Source organism: Orbicella faveolata, unplaced genomic scaffold, assembly GCF_042242905.1.
Source record: "Orbicella faveolata isolate gen_17 unplaced genomic scaffold, um_ofav_v1 contig_46, whole genome shotgun sequence".
Lineage (NCBI taxonomy): Eukaryota > Metazoa > Cnidaria > Anthozoa > Scleractinia > Merulinidae > Orbicella > Orbicella faveolata.
Genome location: NW_028301576.1, coordinates 32,448,670 through 32,464,915, shown reverse-complemented (window position 1 = coordinate 32,464,915; position 16,246 = coordinate 32,448,670). Strand labels below are relative to the sequence as shown.

At 42.3% G+C, this 16,246-nt stretch overlaps 1 protein-coding gene across 1 annotated transcript; it reads left to right on the top strand.

Moving 5' to 3' along the window:
* Positions 1–3,367: 3,367 nt before the first annotated feature.
* LOC149099789 (uncharacterized) lies at positions 3,368–4,548 on the top strand (the record flags this gene model as incomplete). Its single annotated transcript, XM_089276910.1, has 1 exon — positions 3,368–4,548. A coding segment is annotated over one exon (1,164 nt), but the record flags the coding sequence as incomplete, so codon positions are not given.
* Positions 4,549–16,246: the final 11,698 nt, after the last annotated feature.

The window sequence follows — 16,246 nt, the reverse complement described above, 5'->3', positions numbered from 1 at the left end:
TGGATTAAGAAGAGGAAAAAGGCACCTCCACCCCCGAAGAGAAGTACCCGACGTCGACGTCAACGAGGGTATGGGTTCGACATCCAAAAATGGTTGGGCAAGGCCGGGATCGAGTTCCATTGGCCCGGTTATCAGTACATGGGACCTGGTACCAAACTGAAGAAACGTCTGGCGCGTGGAGACCCCGGGATCAACCGTCTGGACCGACTGGCCAAACAACACGACATTGACTATTCCAGAGCCAAGAACTTACAGGACAAATGGAACGCCGACACCAAGATGATCCAGGCCATTGACAAATTACCCGGACGTAAAACCATGACAGAACGCATTGTTAAGAAAATCATGCAGACCAAGAAACGTTGGAAATTGTAAAACTTTTTATTGTTGTTGTAATTAAAGTTACACACGCTTTGTTGTTTTTCAAAAAAGAGTCTCTTCAAGTCTAAATTAAATAGTGTTCCAACTGATCCATAAGTTCGGCGGTAATGTATACATTGCGCGAATATTCAAACTGAGTAGCCTGCTCTACCTTATCCTCGCGTTCAAATTGTTGAAACCATCTACCCATGTCGTGTAACATAAACGACATCTTATCAAGCTCCCGGACGTAAAACCCTGACAGAACGCATTGTTAAGAAAATCATGCAGACCAAGAAACGTTGGAAATTGTAAAACTTTTTATTGTTGTTGTAATTAAAGTTACACACGCTTTGTTGTTTTTCAAAAAAGAGTGTCTTCAAGTCTAAATTAAATAGTGTTCCAACTGATCCATAAGTTCGGCGGTAATGTATACATTGCGCGAATATTCAAACTGAGTAGCCTGCTCTACCTTATCCTCGCGTTCAAATTGTTGAAACCATCTACCCATGTCGTGTAACATAAACAACATCTTATCAAGCTCAGCAGCTATTTCAGTTATCATTTTTTCTGTTTCCCGTCTTTCTTGCATTCGTCTTACTCTGTTTTCTTCTGCTTCCTTCCTATTTTTCCTGATCTTTTCAAGTCTCCGTTTTACAGGATCCTCGGGTTCCGCTAACATGCGTTCTAACTCTGCTACCAACCCTTCATCAGGCTCAGAGTGAGTCAGAGGAGGAATAAGACAACTGCCTCCCACGGCGTTGCGGTGGGGGTAATGCCAGTAGTGCTGCAGTGGTATTGGTGGTAGTGCTCTTAGCGGCGGTGGTCGTGGTGTTGGATGGCGGTAGTGCTCTTAGTGGTAATGCTCTTAGTGGTAATGCTCTTTGTGGTAATGTCGATAGTGGCGGTAGTGTTGCAGTGGTAATGGTGGTGGTAGTGCTCTTAGCGGCGGTGGTCGTGGTGTTGGATGGCGGTAGTGCTCTTAGTGGTAATGCTCTTTGTGGTAATGTCGATAGTGGCGGTAGTGTTGCAGTGGTAATGGTGGTGGTAGTGCTCTTATCGGCGGTGGTCGTGGTGTTGGATGGCGGTAGTGCTCTTAGTGGTAATGCTCTTTGTGGTAATGTCGATAGTGGCGGTAGTGTTGCAGTGGTAATGGTGGTGGTAGTGCTCTTATTGGCGGTGGTCGTGGGGTTGGATGGCGGTAGTGCTCTTTGTGGTAATGTCGATAGTGGCGGTAGTGTTGCAGTGGTAATGGTGGTGGTAGTGCTCTTAGCGGCGGTGGTAGTGGTGTTGGATGGCGGTAGTGTTCCCCTGAAATCCGTTAGCACAACCCGAACTCCAAACAAACCCCGAAGAATTTCATCCGGATCATATTCACACTCGTACTCTTTCCTCCGTCGTGTTCCAGGTAAAAGGGAGCAACGTTTGCGCTCCCTATAACGACGTTTTTGGACCCTCACCTGCTCTGGATTGTTCCTTCTCCAACGATTCAATGCGTCGCGCACCATGTCACGCATCTTGTCCCGGTTTCGTGCACGATACCGTCTTTTCTGCTCGCGAACTTTCTCCGGATTTTTCTTTTTCCATTCTCGCACGTACTCTCTTGTTCTCACTCTCTTTCGTTTCAATGCTGCAGCGGAGCGGGCAGGCATGGTCTTCTGTAATGGACGCTCATACAAGTTAAAAACTCAGAGTGAAGATCGGGGACGGCGCGGATTCGCCTTATGAAGATCCGTCCAACCAATCACAGATCGAGACCAAGTCACGTGTTACCACCGACCCAGGGGATAGGGGGGGTATACCCCCACTCGGTCGGAGACTGGACACCATTATACCGTGTGTATAAAAAATCGAGTCGAACTGTTCAAGTCACTCTGAGTTTTTGACTTGTATCGAGCGCTGGAAAAAATCATGGCACAAGAGCTGACCGACGAGGAGATGAACCAACAGATGGATCAACATGAAGAAGAAGCAGTGAGTATAACATGCACCCTATGTAAGAAAGTCATCCTTAGATCCGTCCAACCAATCACAGATCGAGACCAAGTCACGTGTTACCACCGACCCAGGGGATAGGGGGGTATACCCCCACTCGGTCGGAGACTGGACACCATTATACCGTGTGTATAAAAAATCGAGTCGAACCGTTCAAGTCACTCTGAGTTTTTGACTTGTATCGAGCGCTGGAAAAAATCATGGCACAAGAGCTGACCGACGAGGAGATGAACCAACAACCATGGATCAACATGAAGAAGAAGCAGTGAGTATAACATGCACCCTATGTAAGAAAGTCATCCTTAGAACCGAAACCTGCGCTCGTACCAAGTGCTGTCGTTACTACGTGCATTTCGATTGCTTCGCCAGGGAACTCGATGATCAGTTGATGAACAGGGGAGTGACCGCTGAGAAGTTGCACTGTCAAATCTGTCACACACCGTGTTATCTAACCACGTTCGTTGCTTCCCTAGACAACTGACCATGGAACTGAGACTCGTCGTGGCCTCCTTTACCCTAGAGTTCTACCTCCGTTTGGACTTGAGATTTTGTTTCGTTGTGTTTTGTGGTTACAAATTCTCACGACATATTTTTCACGCCTTGTTCGTCACCTTCTTTTCATAGAGTTACTGGGACCGACTACCAACAGAGATACAGTGTCACATACTTTGCCTGGCAACCTGGCAGCACATATTCGACCGCAGGAACAATGAACTATTGAATAAACTTCACGAACAAATTGTATATTACGATATAGTGAAAATACAATGGCAGTACGGTCGCATAGAAATACGAACGAGTAAATGTGGAGCAAACTTGTGTAATTGTAACAAGGTTTATGAAAGAGTCTCGTCACACTGCTGTATATGGTCATTATGTCAACATTCGTGACGAGAAAAGGAGAGTCTATTTAGGATTTAGTTTTAACAACGCGATAATCAATATACCCTACAAAAAATTGTTATTAAAATTGTTATTAGAAATCAACCAATAAAAAACGTTGTGTTCATTGTCTTCACAGAACAGACGGACCCACGACGAAGCCTTCCCCTTCGACGATGACGATGACGACTGGATCTTTGATCCGGCTCTCGACCGAGTGATGATCCAAACCGGAGGTGGTGGTACAAGACCCCTCCTAGAATTTGAATTAAGACCCGTAGGTGCCCGACGTAACTGGCGAAACGTCCTCAACAAACAACGATTCGAAGCCACGCTCAGACAACACAGAGATGTGACTCCCAGGGACAATCTAGGCCAAGAATTGACTCAGGCTCTTCAACGGTCCATCAAGCAACAAATCGCTCAGGATCCTACCCTGACACCAGACTCCACAGTCCATTTCACCATGCAGTCCAGTGCCTTCACGCACGCCTTTCAATCCACCACCTTCACCGTGCGAGAATTCGAAGAAGGGAGTGAAAGACTAGACACTTATCTCCAGTCTCTCGCGGCCAAACTCAACTCCAACGAAGAATTCACCCCCGACGACACGTTTACCATGGAAACCACTTTCATACGTACCCCAGGTCGTGGGCGCGGGAACGGAAAACGATACAAACCGAGTTGTGCGGCCGTGTGGGGAATCGTCAAAAAGTCGCGCGTGACCATCCAAAACAAAGACAATCTATGCTGCGCTCGTGCCATCGTCACCATGAAAGCCCTGGTAGATGCCGACATGAATATGCGAGACCAAGATTACCACAACCTCAAACAGGGGCTGCCCGTCCAAGAGCGATTCGCCAAAGAACTCCACCGTCTAGCCAACGTCCCCGAAGGACCTTGCGGCATTCCCGAACTGCAACAGTTTCAGTCCGCGTTACATGGCTACAAGCTCAAAGTCCTTTCCATCGACCCACCCCACATGCTCATCTACGCGGGACCCGAACCCTCGGACAAGATCATTCGTCTCATCAAAGAAGACAGTCACTACGACGGATGCAATTCGTTCAAGGGATTCCTGAACAAATCCTACTTCTGCGACGAATGCAATCGAGGATTCGACCACGATGACTTCAAAAATCATTCCTGCTACGGTAAATGGTGCCCCGCCTGCAAACGAAAGGACTGCCCCGATTTCATCGAAAAAAAACGACCCCTAGCGCGAGGCAAGTTTCCCGAACCCACCTCCATATGCCGATTGTGTCACAGAAAATTCTTCGGAGACCAATGCTAGAACTACCACTTGCAACGGCGGAGTCTCAGCATCCCATCCATCTGCGACACTTACAAAAAGTGTCCAGACTGTTGCCACGTCTACGAACCTAAACACAGGACTGGACGAGGACGTGACCGCCGTACCCCCGATCACAAGTGCGGATGGGGCGAATGCCGCATCTGCGAAAAGAAAGTCTTTCTGCAGACGCACCGATGTTACATCCAACGCATCCCCGAAGACGAAGACGAGCCCAAAAAGAAACGCGTGCCGCGCGACGAAGTCAACGGTCGACCCTTCGAAGAACCCGAACCCAATGATCCAGACACGCGAGTCTGGGTAGCCAGAGACCCGCCCCTTCAAGTGTACTGCGACTACGAAGCCATCACCGACGCCGAAGGGAATCAGACACCCATTCTACTCTGCCTAGAAGACGATGAAGAGGAGCAATTCTGCTCCTTCTACGGTCCCAACTGCACCGCCGACATGTTCGACCACCTCGAATCCCTCGCCGTCAACGTGGACGGAGACGATCGGGACGTCATCGTCCTCTTTCACAATCTCAAAGGCTACGACGGGATGTTCATCTTACAACACTGTTACGCCACGCATCGAGAAGTCACAGACCAAATCACCGTCGGCACCAAGATACTGTCCCTAAAATCCGACAGACTGACTTTCAAAGATTCCCTATGCTTTCTCCCGTTCCCGCTGGCCAACTTTCCAGCCACCTTCGGAATCCACGAACTGTGTAAAGGATTCTTCCCTCTCAAATTCAACACCCTAGAAAATCAAGCGTACGAAGGACCCATGCCACCGCAAGACATGTATGATCCCGACGGCATGTCCGCCAAAAAGAAAGCCGAATTCGAACAGTGGTACCAAGAGAAAGTCAACGACAACTACCATTTCGTCTTACGGCAAGAAATGGAAGCCTACTGCGAGTCGGACGTCAAACTCCTCAAAGCAGGCTGTCAAAAGTTCCGGCAAGAATTCAAACAAAAAGCGGACTTTGACCCCATGGAGAAATGCGTCACCATCGCCTCCGCCTGCAACCGATTCTGGCGCAAGAAACTCGTTCCGCTCAATTCCATCGCCTCCAGACCCCCTCGAGGATGGCACAGCGCCCGATCCAATCAGTCCGTCAAAGCCCTGAAATGGCTAGCCTGGCAAGAACACTCGTTACAACACACGGGTCAAGGCGATCGTATCCGCACCGTGCGAAACGGAGGCGAGATCCGACTAGCCAATCACCTGGTCGACGGGTACGATCCTACCACTCGAACCGTCTACGAATTCCACGGATGTCTATGGCAGGGATGTCCTCGATGTTTCCCTCTAAAACGAGACAGATATCCCATCTACCACACCGATCGCACCCTACATGAAGTCTACGAGTCCACACTCCGCAAACACGACCTTCTCAGTCGTCAAGGCTACCAGCTCTGCGTCAAGTGGGAATGCGACTGGGACCTAGAAGTCAAAACCGACCCTGATCTCCGCCAGTTCCTAGACACGTTCGAAATCGTACACCCGCTCGATCCCAGAGAAGCCTTCTTCGGAGGGCACACGAACGCCGTCAAACTGCATCACGTGACCGACATGACCCAAGGAGAACAAACCAAGTACGTCGATGTGACGTCGCTCTACCCCTGGGTCAACAAGGAATGCGTATACCCCGTAGGACACCCGCAAGTCATCGTCAACCCCCAAGATCAAGACATACACCAGTACTTTGGCATGGCCAAAGTGGACATACTGCCGCCTCACGAACTATACCATCCCGTTCTACCTTTTCGGCACGGGGGTAAACTCACATTCCCACTCTGTCGATCGTGCGTAGAACACGAAATGACCAAACCCCTCCTAGAGAAATCGCATTGCTGCCCTCACACGGCCGAGCAACGCACGCTAAGAGGGACCTGGTGCACACCCGAAATCCAGAAAGCCGTTGCCATGGGATACACGCTCGTCAAGATCCACGAAGTCTACCATTTCCCACCAGAACAATGCCATAAAGGCCTCTTCGCCAATTACGTGAACACCTGGCTAAAAATCAAACAGGAATCCGCTGGCTACCCGGACTGGTGTCACACCCCCACAGACAAGGCACGGTACAGGTTACAATACCACCAGAAAGAAGGCATCCTTCTCGATCCGACCATGATCCAGAAAAATCCAGGACGCAAAGCCACCGCCAAACTCATGCTCAACTCCTTCTGGGGCAAGTTCGGTGAAAACCTACACAAACCCACCACCCAAGTCGTCTACAACGCAACGCAACTCTTTGACCTCATTTCCAATCCCTTCAACGACATACGACAAGTCAGAATCGCCAACGACGAAGCCCTAGAAGTCGTCCACACCGAACTCAAAGACAACCAACCCGATAACGGACGAATCAACATCTTCGTCGCCGCTTTCACCACCTGCTGGGCTCGGCTCAAATTATACAGCTACCTGGAACTGTTAAAGCAACAAGTTCTCTACTTTGACACCGATTCCGTCGTCTACTCGCACAAAACAGGTCAAGCCGATGTACCGTTAGGCGATTACCTGGGAGAGATGACCAACGAACTCGACAACGGTGATTTCATCGTTGATTTCACCGCCGCTGGACCCAAAAATTACGGTTACAAAACCCACCAAGGGAAAGTCTGCTGCAAAGTCAGAGGCTTCTCACTCAATGTACGAGGATCACGCCAACTCAATTATGACGTCATGCGACAAAATCTACTCGACGAACTCACACAACCTCTAGAGCAACGACGCAACATCAATGTCGTCAACCCCAACTTCTTCTGGAGAAACCCAGCCACCAAACATCTCAGAGTCATCACACGGACTAAACGCTACGGACTCGTCTTCGACAAACGCGTCGTTGACACGAACACTTTCGTGTCGTTTCCGTATGGATACACACCATTGTAATTTTTAGTTCCTGTAAATCAATAAAAAATCAATTTTGAAACTCACTTCCTGTCTATCGCCTTATTTGGACATGCACGTCACAACCTCGATTTCAGGTTGTCCCATCTGCGCATGCGCCAGTTTTCGCGAATATCGCCATCTTGGATTTACAAATTTAAGAGAATGTATGGGAAAATAGTGGTCACGTGGTATCATCCCTGGCTCCTGATTGGTTACTGCCCAAATAAGCGTATATGACTACTACTATGAATAAAAAGTATCTTATACAAATACAAGTGCATTGAATCAAACATCATGTTGCTTAACATAAATGGCCACACAAGTAAATGAATAAAATTCGAAACTATGCAGTAGTTTCAATAATCCAAATCACATTTTAATTTTAAACTATAAATTTACAATTATGAAACTTACCTTGGTGGTGGTCCAGGCTTCATGTTTCTACACATTGTGTAGAACATTGACTGCTATGCACTCAAACAGAGAATTTCTCTGTAATACTCACTTTATCACCATATTCACTTCATTCATTAAATTTTCTGTTCAAATGAAATGATACTATTAATAATCGTACTGTTGCATAAAATCAAAAATGCATGCAACATGTATTTTAAGCCTTCAGAAAACACTTACATGTTTCTTCAGCTGCAAATTATTGTTTACATCATAAATGAATGACGATTTTAACTGCATCATGATCTGAATAGTAAACCCCAATCACACTATTATCAACACTTTTAAATTTATGTGATCTGATGTAAACATGATCAAGAAGACTTCCTGATAAAGATGTTGGTTTGCTCACAATTTGTTGATAACCCAATCTACTTTCCAATATATTCTTTAAATTGTGTGATTCTTTTTCATTAAAGTAATTAATATTAAAATCTCCAAGAATTACATCAAATGTGTACGCATTTGTGATATGACTACGATTGTTAACAAAATCATGTACATTAGAACCTTGTTTTCTGTAAAGGAACAAAAATCTTATTTCACAATTTTCTCGTCTAGTAAAAACTGCTGTGAACATCAAAGCATTGATGATCGGAAGGTACTGCTTCTCTTTTATGGACACTGTTATTTTGTTACAGAAAGCTAGGCTGGAATATCTATTATCGCTATTATCTTGTCTATTTAATATAAAAGGATACAGATGATCTTGCATATCATTGTTTGAATCAGATGGTGTAAGCTGAGTCTCTGTTAAAAGCAACATATCACAGTTGAAAATTTTGGTGTCAAATTTTATGTCAATACTGTGCTTTTGTAGTGATCTGATATTTAACAGGGCAATAGGTATGACAGAATCATCTTCCTGTTTTTGAATATTATCATTCTCTTCTAGCACTGATGTACTTCGCAGTCTTTCATACTCCTCAATTACTTTTGGATCTGCTTTAATATGCTTGTGTTCTAATTTTCCAAGAACATAAAGACCTTGAAGAGAAGTTGGACGGCTCAAGGCAACATAAATTTGCCCATAATTAAATGACCTTTGTTTAAATAACTCAAAACTTATAACAATTCTGTTTAAAGTTAGTCCTTGAACTTTATGAACAGTACATGCCCACGCCAAAGATAATGGAAACTGCAATCTTTGTATTTCTGGTGAAGAACGCTTCCCAGGATTCAACTTTATTTGAGCTAAGATTGGTTTAATTGGGACAACTTTGTTTTCTATAGCAAAGGTATCAGCAGATTTATCAATAACCAAATTACCCGCATCTTCATCATCAAACTTAATATACACAATAGTGGGCTTCTGAGTCACTTCATTCACCAAGACTCGAGCCACAGTACCTAACTGTCCATTTATGAGTCTGTCAGAGATATCAACATTGTTTGTTAACATGACACGAGCCCCTTCTTTAATAGATACCTGCAAATCTAGACCACCCGTGTGGGAACGTCCTTTTGAAAGAACTCTTTCAATTTCATGCCTTGATACATTGTTTGGATATTGGTCCACTGCTTGAAGAACATGAAGAGGCATCAAAATTTCTTGAAGTCGTTGATTGTTGTAGTCCATTACAGGTTTATTTTCAGCCCATACATGTAATTCATTCAAAGGATAATTATTTCTGTCATCTACATCAACTGCCCTAGATTGAATAGTGCGTATGTCAGCTTCTGTGTGTTGTGCAACCCTCACTCTGTTTAAGAGCTCAATAAAAGGTTGATCGTCCTTATGCCTCATGATTTCAACCAGTTCTATCATCTTGAATTCGTGCCATGGATGTGACAAATTGTATACGTCATTACTATATCTACAGAAAATAGGTTTTTGTTGGATAGGTGGTAGTTGATGTAAATCACCCACGGCAATAATGCTTATACCAGCAAATATCTTTGAGCTTGGAGTTCCAAAAATTTCCTTTAGTCTTTGATGGATATGCAATAGCCTATTATTTGAAACCATCGATATTTCATCAATAATCAACAGCTTCAGTTCACTTAAAGTGAGCCTTAACAACGTTTTCTTTTGATCTGGTAATGGAGGTAAATTAATTCCAGCGTGTTTTGGAATAGCTAAACCTGTATTTACAGTCATGCCACTAATATTGACAGCTGCAACACCCGTAGGTGCCATTAGCAGAACTGTTGGTAAAGATGGATTCACTGCACCGTATTTAAACATATTCACTGCAGTATGATAAATTGTTTTGATTAAGTGGCTCTTACCACCACCACCACCACCAGTGACAAATATATGTATCGGCTCAGTAGTTTCCTTAATGAGGCAATTAACACTTTTAATCGAGTTTCTACACCAAGACAGCACGACATCATACGTAATACGCCATTTTACATTTAAAGATCTTACAGCATCACGTAGTTCCTCATCTGTAATAGCAGATGGCTGGTTATAAGTAGCTATTCCTCCAAATATTTGGCTTGTTTCAGGTGGCAATGATACCACTTCCTCAGGTATATCGTCATCACATTCATCATCTATGCTATTCATTCCCTCTCTTGACAAGTCGTCGTTTTCTTGATCATTAATAGGATCGTATGATTGAAGATCTCTCACTCCATTTTCCCTAACCATCTGTAACGCGGTGTCAATAGCCTCGGCATTTGGTTCAAACGTTCTCCTGTTTGTTTCTACTTTACTACAAACTTCAGGCTCCTGGAATTTTGTTGAGTATAATTGATCATCACCAAGAAGATCAGTCTCTTTTCGCCATGGAAAGTAAAGCATTAGTAAATGATGGTAAAATTTTTCAGGCTCTTTTGCCTTAATGGGTGTGTGGAATCTTATTACAGCCTTAATCTTACGACGCTTCATTGTTTCTTGTCCGTTATTGAGCTTAATTGTAAGTGGTGGAAGAACTGATTCACATTTACAGATATGGTTCGATTCTACTAAATCGTCAGAAAGTACATTAGGTTGAACATCATTGAATTCATCAGAGTCTTTTTTGTAGTCTTTATAGTAATAAGCTGCAAATTCCGCTAAGCATAACTCCTCAACAATATTTGGTCGATCACTGTACCGTTCGATTATATTTGACGTGAAAATGTCAGTACTGTCGACATCCAAAGCTTCAATTTCCTCTTGAGATTTTGCCACTCGGCATCTTTCTTCCGGTAAACCAGTATTTACAAATACTACGCAAGGAAAGGTCTTTCGTAACCAAAGCTCAGGCATACACCTGTAAACGCATTCTTGAGCGCTAACTTCTCTACAAGACAAAAATGCTGTACCAACCTTTCTCAAGCTTTCTCTGATGTTCAGGTTATTGTCTTTAGCTTCCCTTGCTGCGTTCATTATTGCTTGAGAACATTCGGTCTCGTCTTTTGAGAAATACGAGCACACGTACGTTATACATTTGTAATGATTAAAAACAGGCTGCAAATCCACATTAGCTCTGAAACCTTTTATACCTGCTTCGAAGTAGTTATTGATGAAGCAACTGTCAACTGCTCTTTTAAGGTGCAGCTCAAAATCGGAATCAGCAGAAATAGATAAAGCCTGATTATACTCGTCTTTGGAAACTTTACACATAGCCAACACGTCTTCTGCACTTGTGCTTGAATCATAATCAGGTTTACTTGGATCTAACTTTTCGTTAATTTTCTCTTTTACGAAACATAAGATTTCATTGCGCCTTTTCAAGACTGCTACTTTTTGTTCATCAGGCATGTCATCCGGTAGTGGCTTGGAAACAACTGTTTGGTTAGTGAAAAATTGCCCAAAGTTAAATCTGCATGGAATATTCCTATACTTTTTGCAACTTCTAGAATGCGTATGTTTTTGGTACATGCTTACCAAGTCATGAAATTCGCAGTCATTTTCCCTATTTGGAAGACTTCCTTGTACATGTTCATCAATGTACCTCATGTAAGCTTCTTCGCTACCATCTTTCAGCTCAGGACAATCTGAAGTCCATATCAATGAGTGCAAATGTGGAGAGCCTCGCATTTGAAATTCAATCCTAAGCGCATAATACACAATCTTTCCGATAGGTTTTGCGTTGCTCAATAATACATCCTTGAAAAATGTCTCTACTCTGTGTTGGAAGTGCTTAGCAACAATTACAGGATTTAAGTTAAGCAAAGAACATTTCTCTATATGACAAATTATCTATTTCCTCATCCGTCATATTTTCTCCTCTCACACGAGACAGTATGTGAAAAAGTTCATGCCATCGAAGGTCAGCGCATGATAAAGTCATGAACCACGTTGGGATTCCAAGTTGTTGTACCATTGCTATTACCTCGTACATAAACTTTTGCCAATACGGTGGACTACCTGGGATACCTCTCAGAAAAAGATATGCCTGGTCCTTGAAGATAAGATTTTTCACACATTGTTCATTCGATCTAAATTGTGATGCTGTTAGGGGCTGCCCATGCAGCTTTTTTAGAGCAATGTTAATGCTATCCGAAACTTTTTTCTGTTCAATCATAAATTGAGCAAAGAAAAGATATTCGGGATTCGTAGCAAATCTCCCGCTATGATGAAGTAAATGAGCATTAAAGTACTTGACAGGTGTTAATTTCTCCTTTCTGTCCATTTTATACCCAAATCTACCTTTAGGAAAAAGAACTGGAAAGGCTAATTCCTCACAATATCTGTCAGTCATCATAGACACAGGATGTTTATTTTCTCCAGGAGCAACACTGAATATTTCATTTCCTGCAGATCTCTCCCTTCCCTCTTCATCAGATATTATAGGGTAATCTGGGATAATGGACTGTAAACACGTTTCACAAGTCGCTGCTCTGTGTTCATTAAGTGGGTCTTCCCTCTCACAATCGTCATCATAATCTCCAGAAGTATCACTATTTAAGTTTCCACCCTCAGAACTATGTCCCTTGTCTTTTCCACCTTGTTCGTTATCTCCCTGTTCCTTCATATAGTCGCCATCATTGCCACCACAATCACCAACTAAAATTCCAGTCTGAGAACAGCTTGCGATGCCCGATTTGGTTTCTTGTTCATGATCACAAAGACTCGACAGTTCACAATCAATGTTTTCAAGGTTAATGGCTACATTTTCATATAATTCATTATTCCGTTGAAGCCACTGGAGAGCATGTAGCACTACCTCTGGACGCACTGCCTGAAAATAAACATGACCTCTAAATTGCAATTTTCTTTTTAATTTTAACATAATAATTCCAGAACTATCAGGTGGCCTTGGTAAAACATGACATGTTTCTTCACAACACACTGGCACATTACAGATTGCTCCCCTAATTTTCCTTTGCTGGCCTTTTGGCATCACAACAATTTTCTGAAATACGATTCGTTGAGAAACTAATATTTGTTCAAGTTTTTCTAAACTTGCAAGTTCTGGTGGCACGTCATCAACCGCGAGATTGTTGTACACAGCTTGACACGGAGTTTTGTTTTTCTTCTTGATTGTGACGTGACAAGTGTTACAAATGTACATGTTTCCGTTAAATGACGTGACACTTGTAAACAAACAAGAACTGGAGTTGTATTTGTCCTTCTTAAATTGCAATACGGTTTTTCTATACAGAAGTCTATTGCACACTACACAGATATAATAAGGACCTTCCCTTATATCTCGATTGAATTGCTGGATATAATAGTCCAGTGAATGTGTAGAGAAGCATTTTTCCTCCTTTAATTCTTTACCCTTAGTTACTATTCGTTTTATTAGGTCCTTCTTTTCCCCAGATTCCATTCTTCTGTATTTCTCAGCATTTTGAAGAGACAATTTTTGCTTTTTATATGGCTCCATAAGTCTATTTCTCAGCATTTTGAACTCTCAATTTCTCCTTTTTATTCGGTTCCATAAGTCTGTATTTCTCAGCATTTTGAACACTCAATTTTTGCTTTTTAGTCGGCTCCATAAGTCGGTATTTTTCGGCCTTTCCAATCCTTAATGCTTTCTTTTGACAGAATTCCATGTTGGCATACTTTGCAGCGCAGTTATCTAACAAAGCTCGTTTTTTCGCTGGTTCCATTGCAGCATAGTTTTCTCTTCGTTGTTTAACAAGTTTCTGCTTCTGCTTTACTGACATGTGTCTTCTTATAATTTTCTGGCGATCTTTTTCTAACAGGTCACAACTGCATTTGATAAACTGCATTTCATACGTTTTTGCCTCTAATGTTGTTTTATCTGTTAGCATTCTGAGGAGAAGTACCATTGCACTGGTTACACTTTGGACAATTTCATAAACATAACCTTTCGAGTCTTTATTGTCAAGTCCAAATACAGCATAACTTTTTCTCCCCATATTTCCTCTTTTAAAAATGCAGCAAACATAGCACTTTGACTGGGACATGGACATCAAAAAACCAGTATTGTGTTCTAGATTTTCTGTTATAACTTTCTTCATTTCTTGTAAGACAAATAACGATTCTTGCTCTTTTTGTGTTCCTTTGTATACTACATTGAAACGTACTTCAATGGTAGCAACGTCTATTGCAACAGAATTTGGAAGATCAGAGACCGTGCAATGTTCTTTCACCATCATATTCTCGTGTAGCTGGTTACTTTTCTCAATTATGGCGTCCAATGTATTTTCATTCCAATAACGAATTTCCTTTAAGATTGAGAAACAAATTGCATAGAAACAAATAAAACAACACCGTGTACACGAGCAAAACAACGTATCACTTTCTAGTGAACTATCTGAAATTAGTTCATTTCTATTTAAATTCTCAATATTTACTGGTGGAGAAATTTCGGTTGTCGTTAGACCAAACCTTCCAGTCACATCTGTTGATATCTGAACGCCTCTTAATTCATAAACTGCATCTATAATTCCAACGTATAAGTTTTGAAAATACTGTACTAGTGCATCAAGAGAAGGTATCTCTACTAGCACACAGGTTCCACAGGGATCAAACATTCCTTCAGAATCACGGCTATGTGAGTCAAACACTTTAAATGTGCCACTACTTTTTACTAGAATGGCTACTGTACAAGTCGTTATCGTGAGAATAAACGATGTAAAATTTTCTCTCAGCAATAATTCAAACGCTTCATTAAGGGTAGACAATGAGCTTCTATTGTACAGTCATTAAAATTGTACACGTTTCTAAAGTAGCTGTCACTGTATTTTAATCTATACATAGTATCTCTTAGAAACAATACTTCAGGTAACTCCGTCAACATTAAGAAATCCTGTCCTGCAGACTGTGATAGCCCTGTGTATAACTCATTACCAACATTCATTATTTCTTTAAGATCTGCGGATGATCTTATTGAACAGGTAAAGTCAAATAGCATTGCTATCAAGCTCATTGCCACACATTGTTTTCCCGCATTTGAACCGAAAACTACACTATTTCCTTGACTATATGGAGCACGAATGGTTTTGGAAGGATCAACAACAAACGGACCTGGATTTGTTTCTATATCCCCTGAGAGCTTACTGGCAATGTTGTTCATTTTGTGATTTAAGCTCTTGTACACCATTTTACTCCCTAATGACAACATTTTACAACTATTTCTCAAGGGGTATTTCTTAGTAATCCTAAACTCATTGGCTTCTATTATATATACGTTCACAATTAGCAAAGACAAGTGTTTCGCCAGGGAAGGGAGCTCAGATAATTTGATAAACTTTTGACGACTTGAAAACATTTTTTAATACGTAATTTCGAATTCTTTTCCTTAGTTTTCTCTTTTTCAAAAACCGTTTCATCTGTTTTACAGGCAGCCTACTCGGTTCTGTACAGCGTTGTCCTTTACTCTTCCTTCGGCTGTTGACACTACTAATAAACAATGCAAACCGAAATCGACAACAAGTTTATTTTATTATCTCCACCATACTATCTGCATTTGATAACTTCACGTCCTCACTGAGCACCCTCTGATGCACTATTTACTTCAATACTGTTCACTGTATTTCATTTTTGTCACAATTTCAGTTTCTTTTGTTAAGCTTTGTTTGATTTTGTTTTTCTTTGTTTCCACTTCAGTCGTTTTTTATGTTAGGACGAACAGGGTAACTCGTCACCCATAAACTCATAGATCACCTACGGAATCTTGGACCCTAAAGAAACAAAAGGACAAAACAATTAAACCAAAGCCATCGGAGAGCAATTTCGTTTTATTTCTCACTGTACGTTTCCGCACGTACTGGGACAGGTGACAATATTTCAGGCATAGAACCCTACGAAACAGCACGCTTACACAGACTTGGAAGCGATACGATAAACCGTTTCTCTGTTATTCTCCCTCCCCTACCCCACCACCAGAATTTTGCTTGTATGACCAAACGTTTCTCTTCTTGCTGAACATTTAGGCTTTGCATGATTTACTAAATATCTTGCGATCAATCAAAAATTCATAGCGAAAACCATTCCACAAC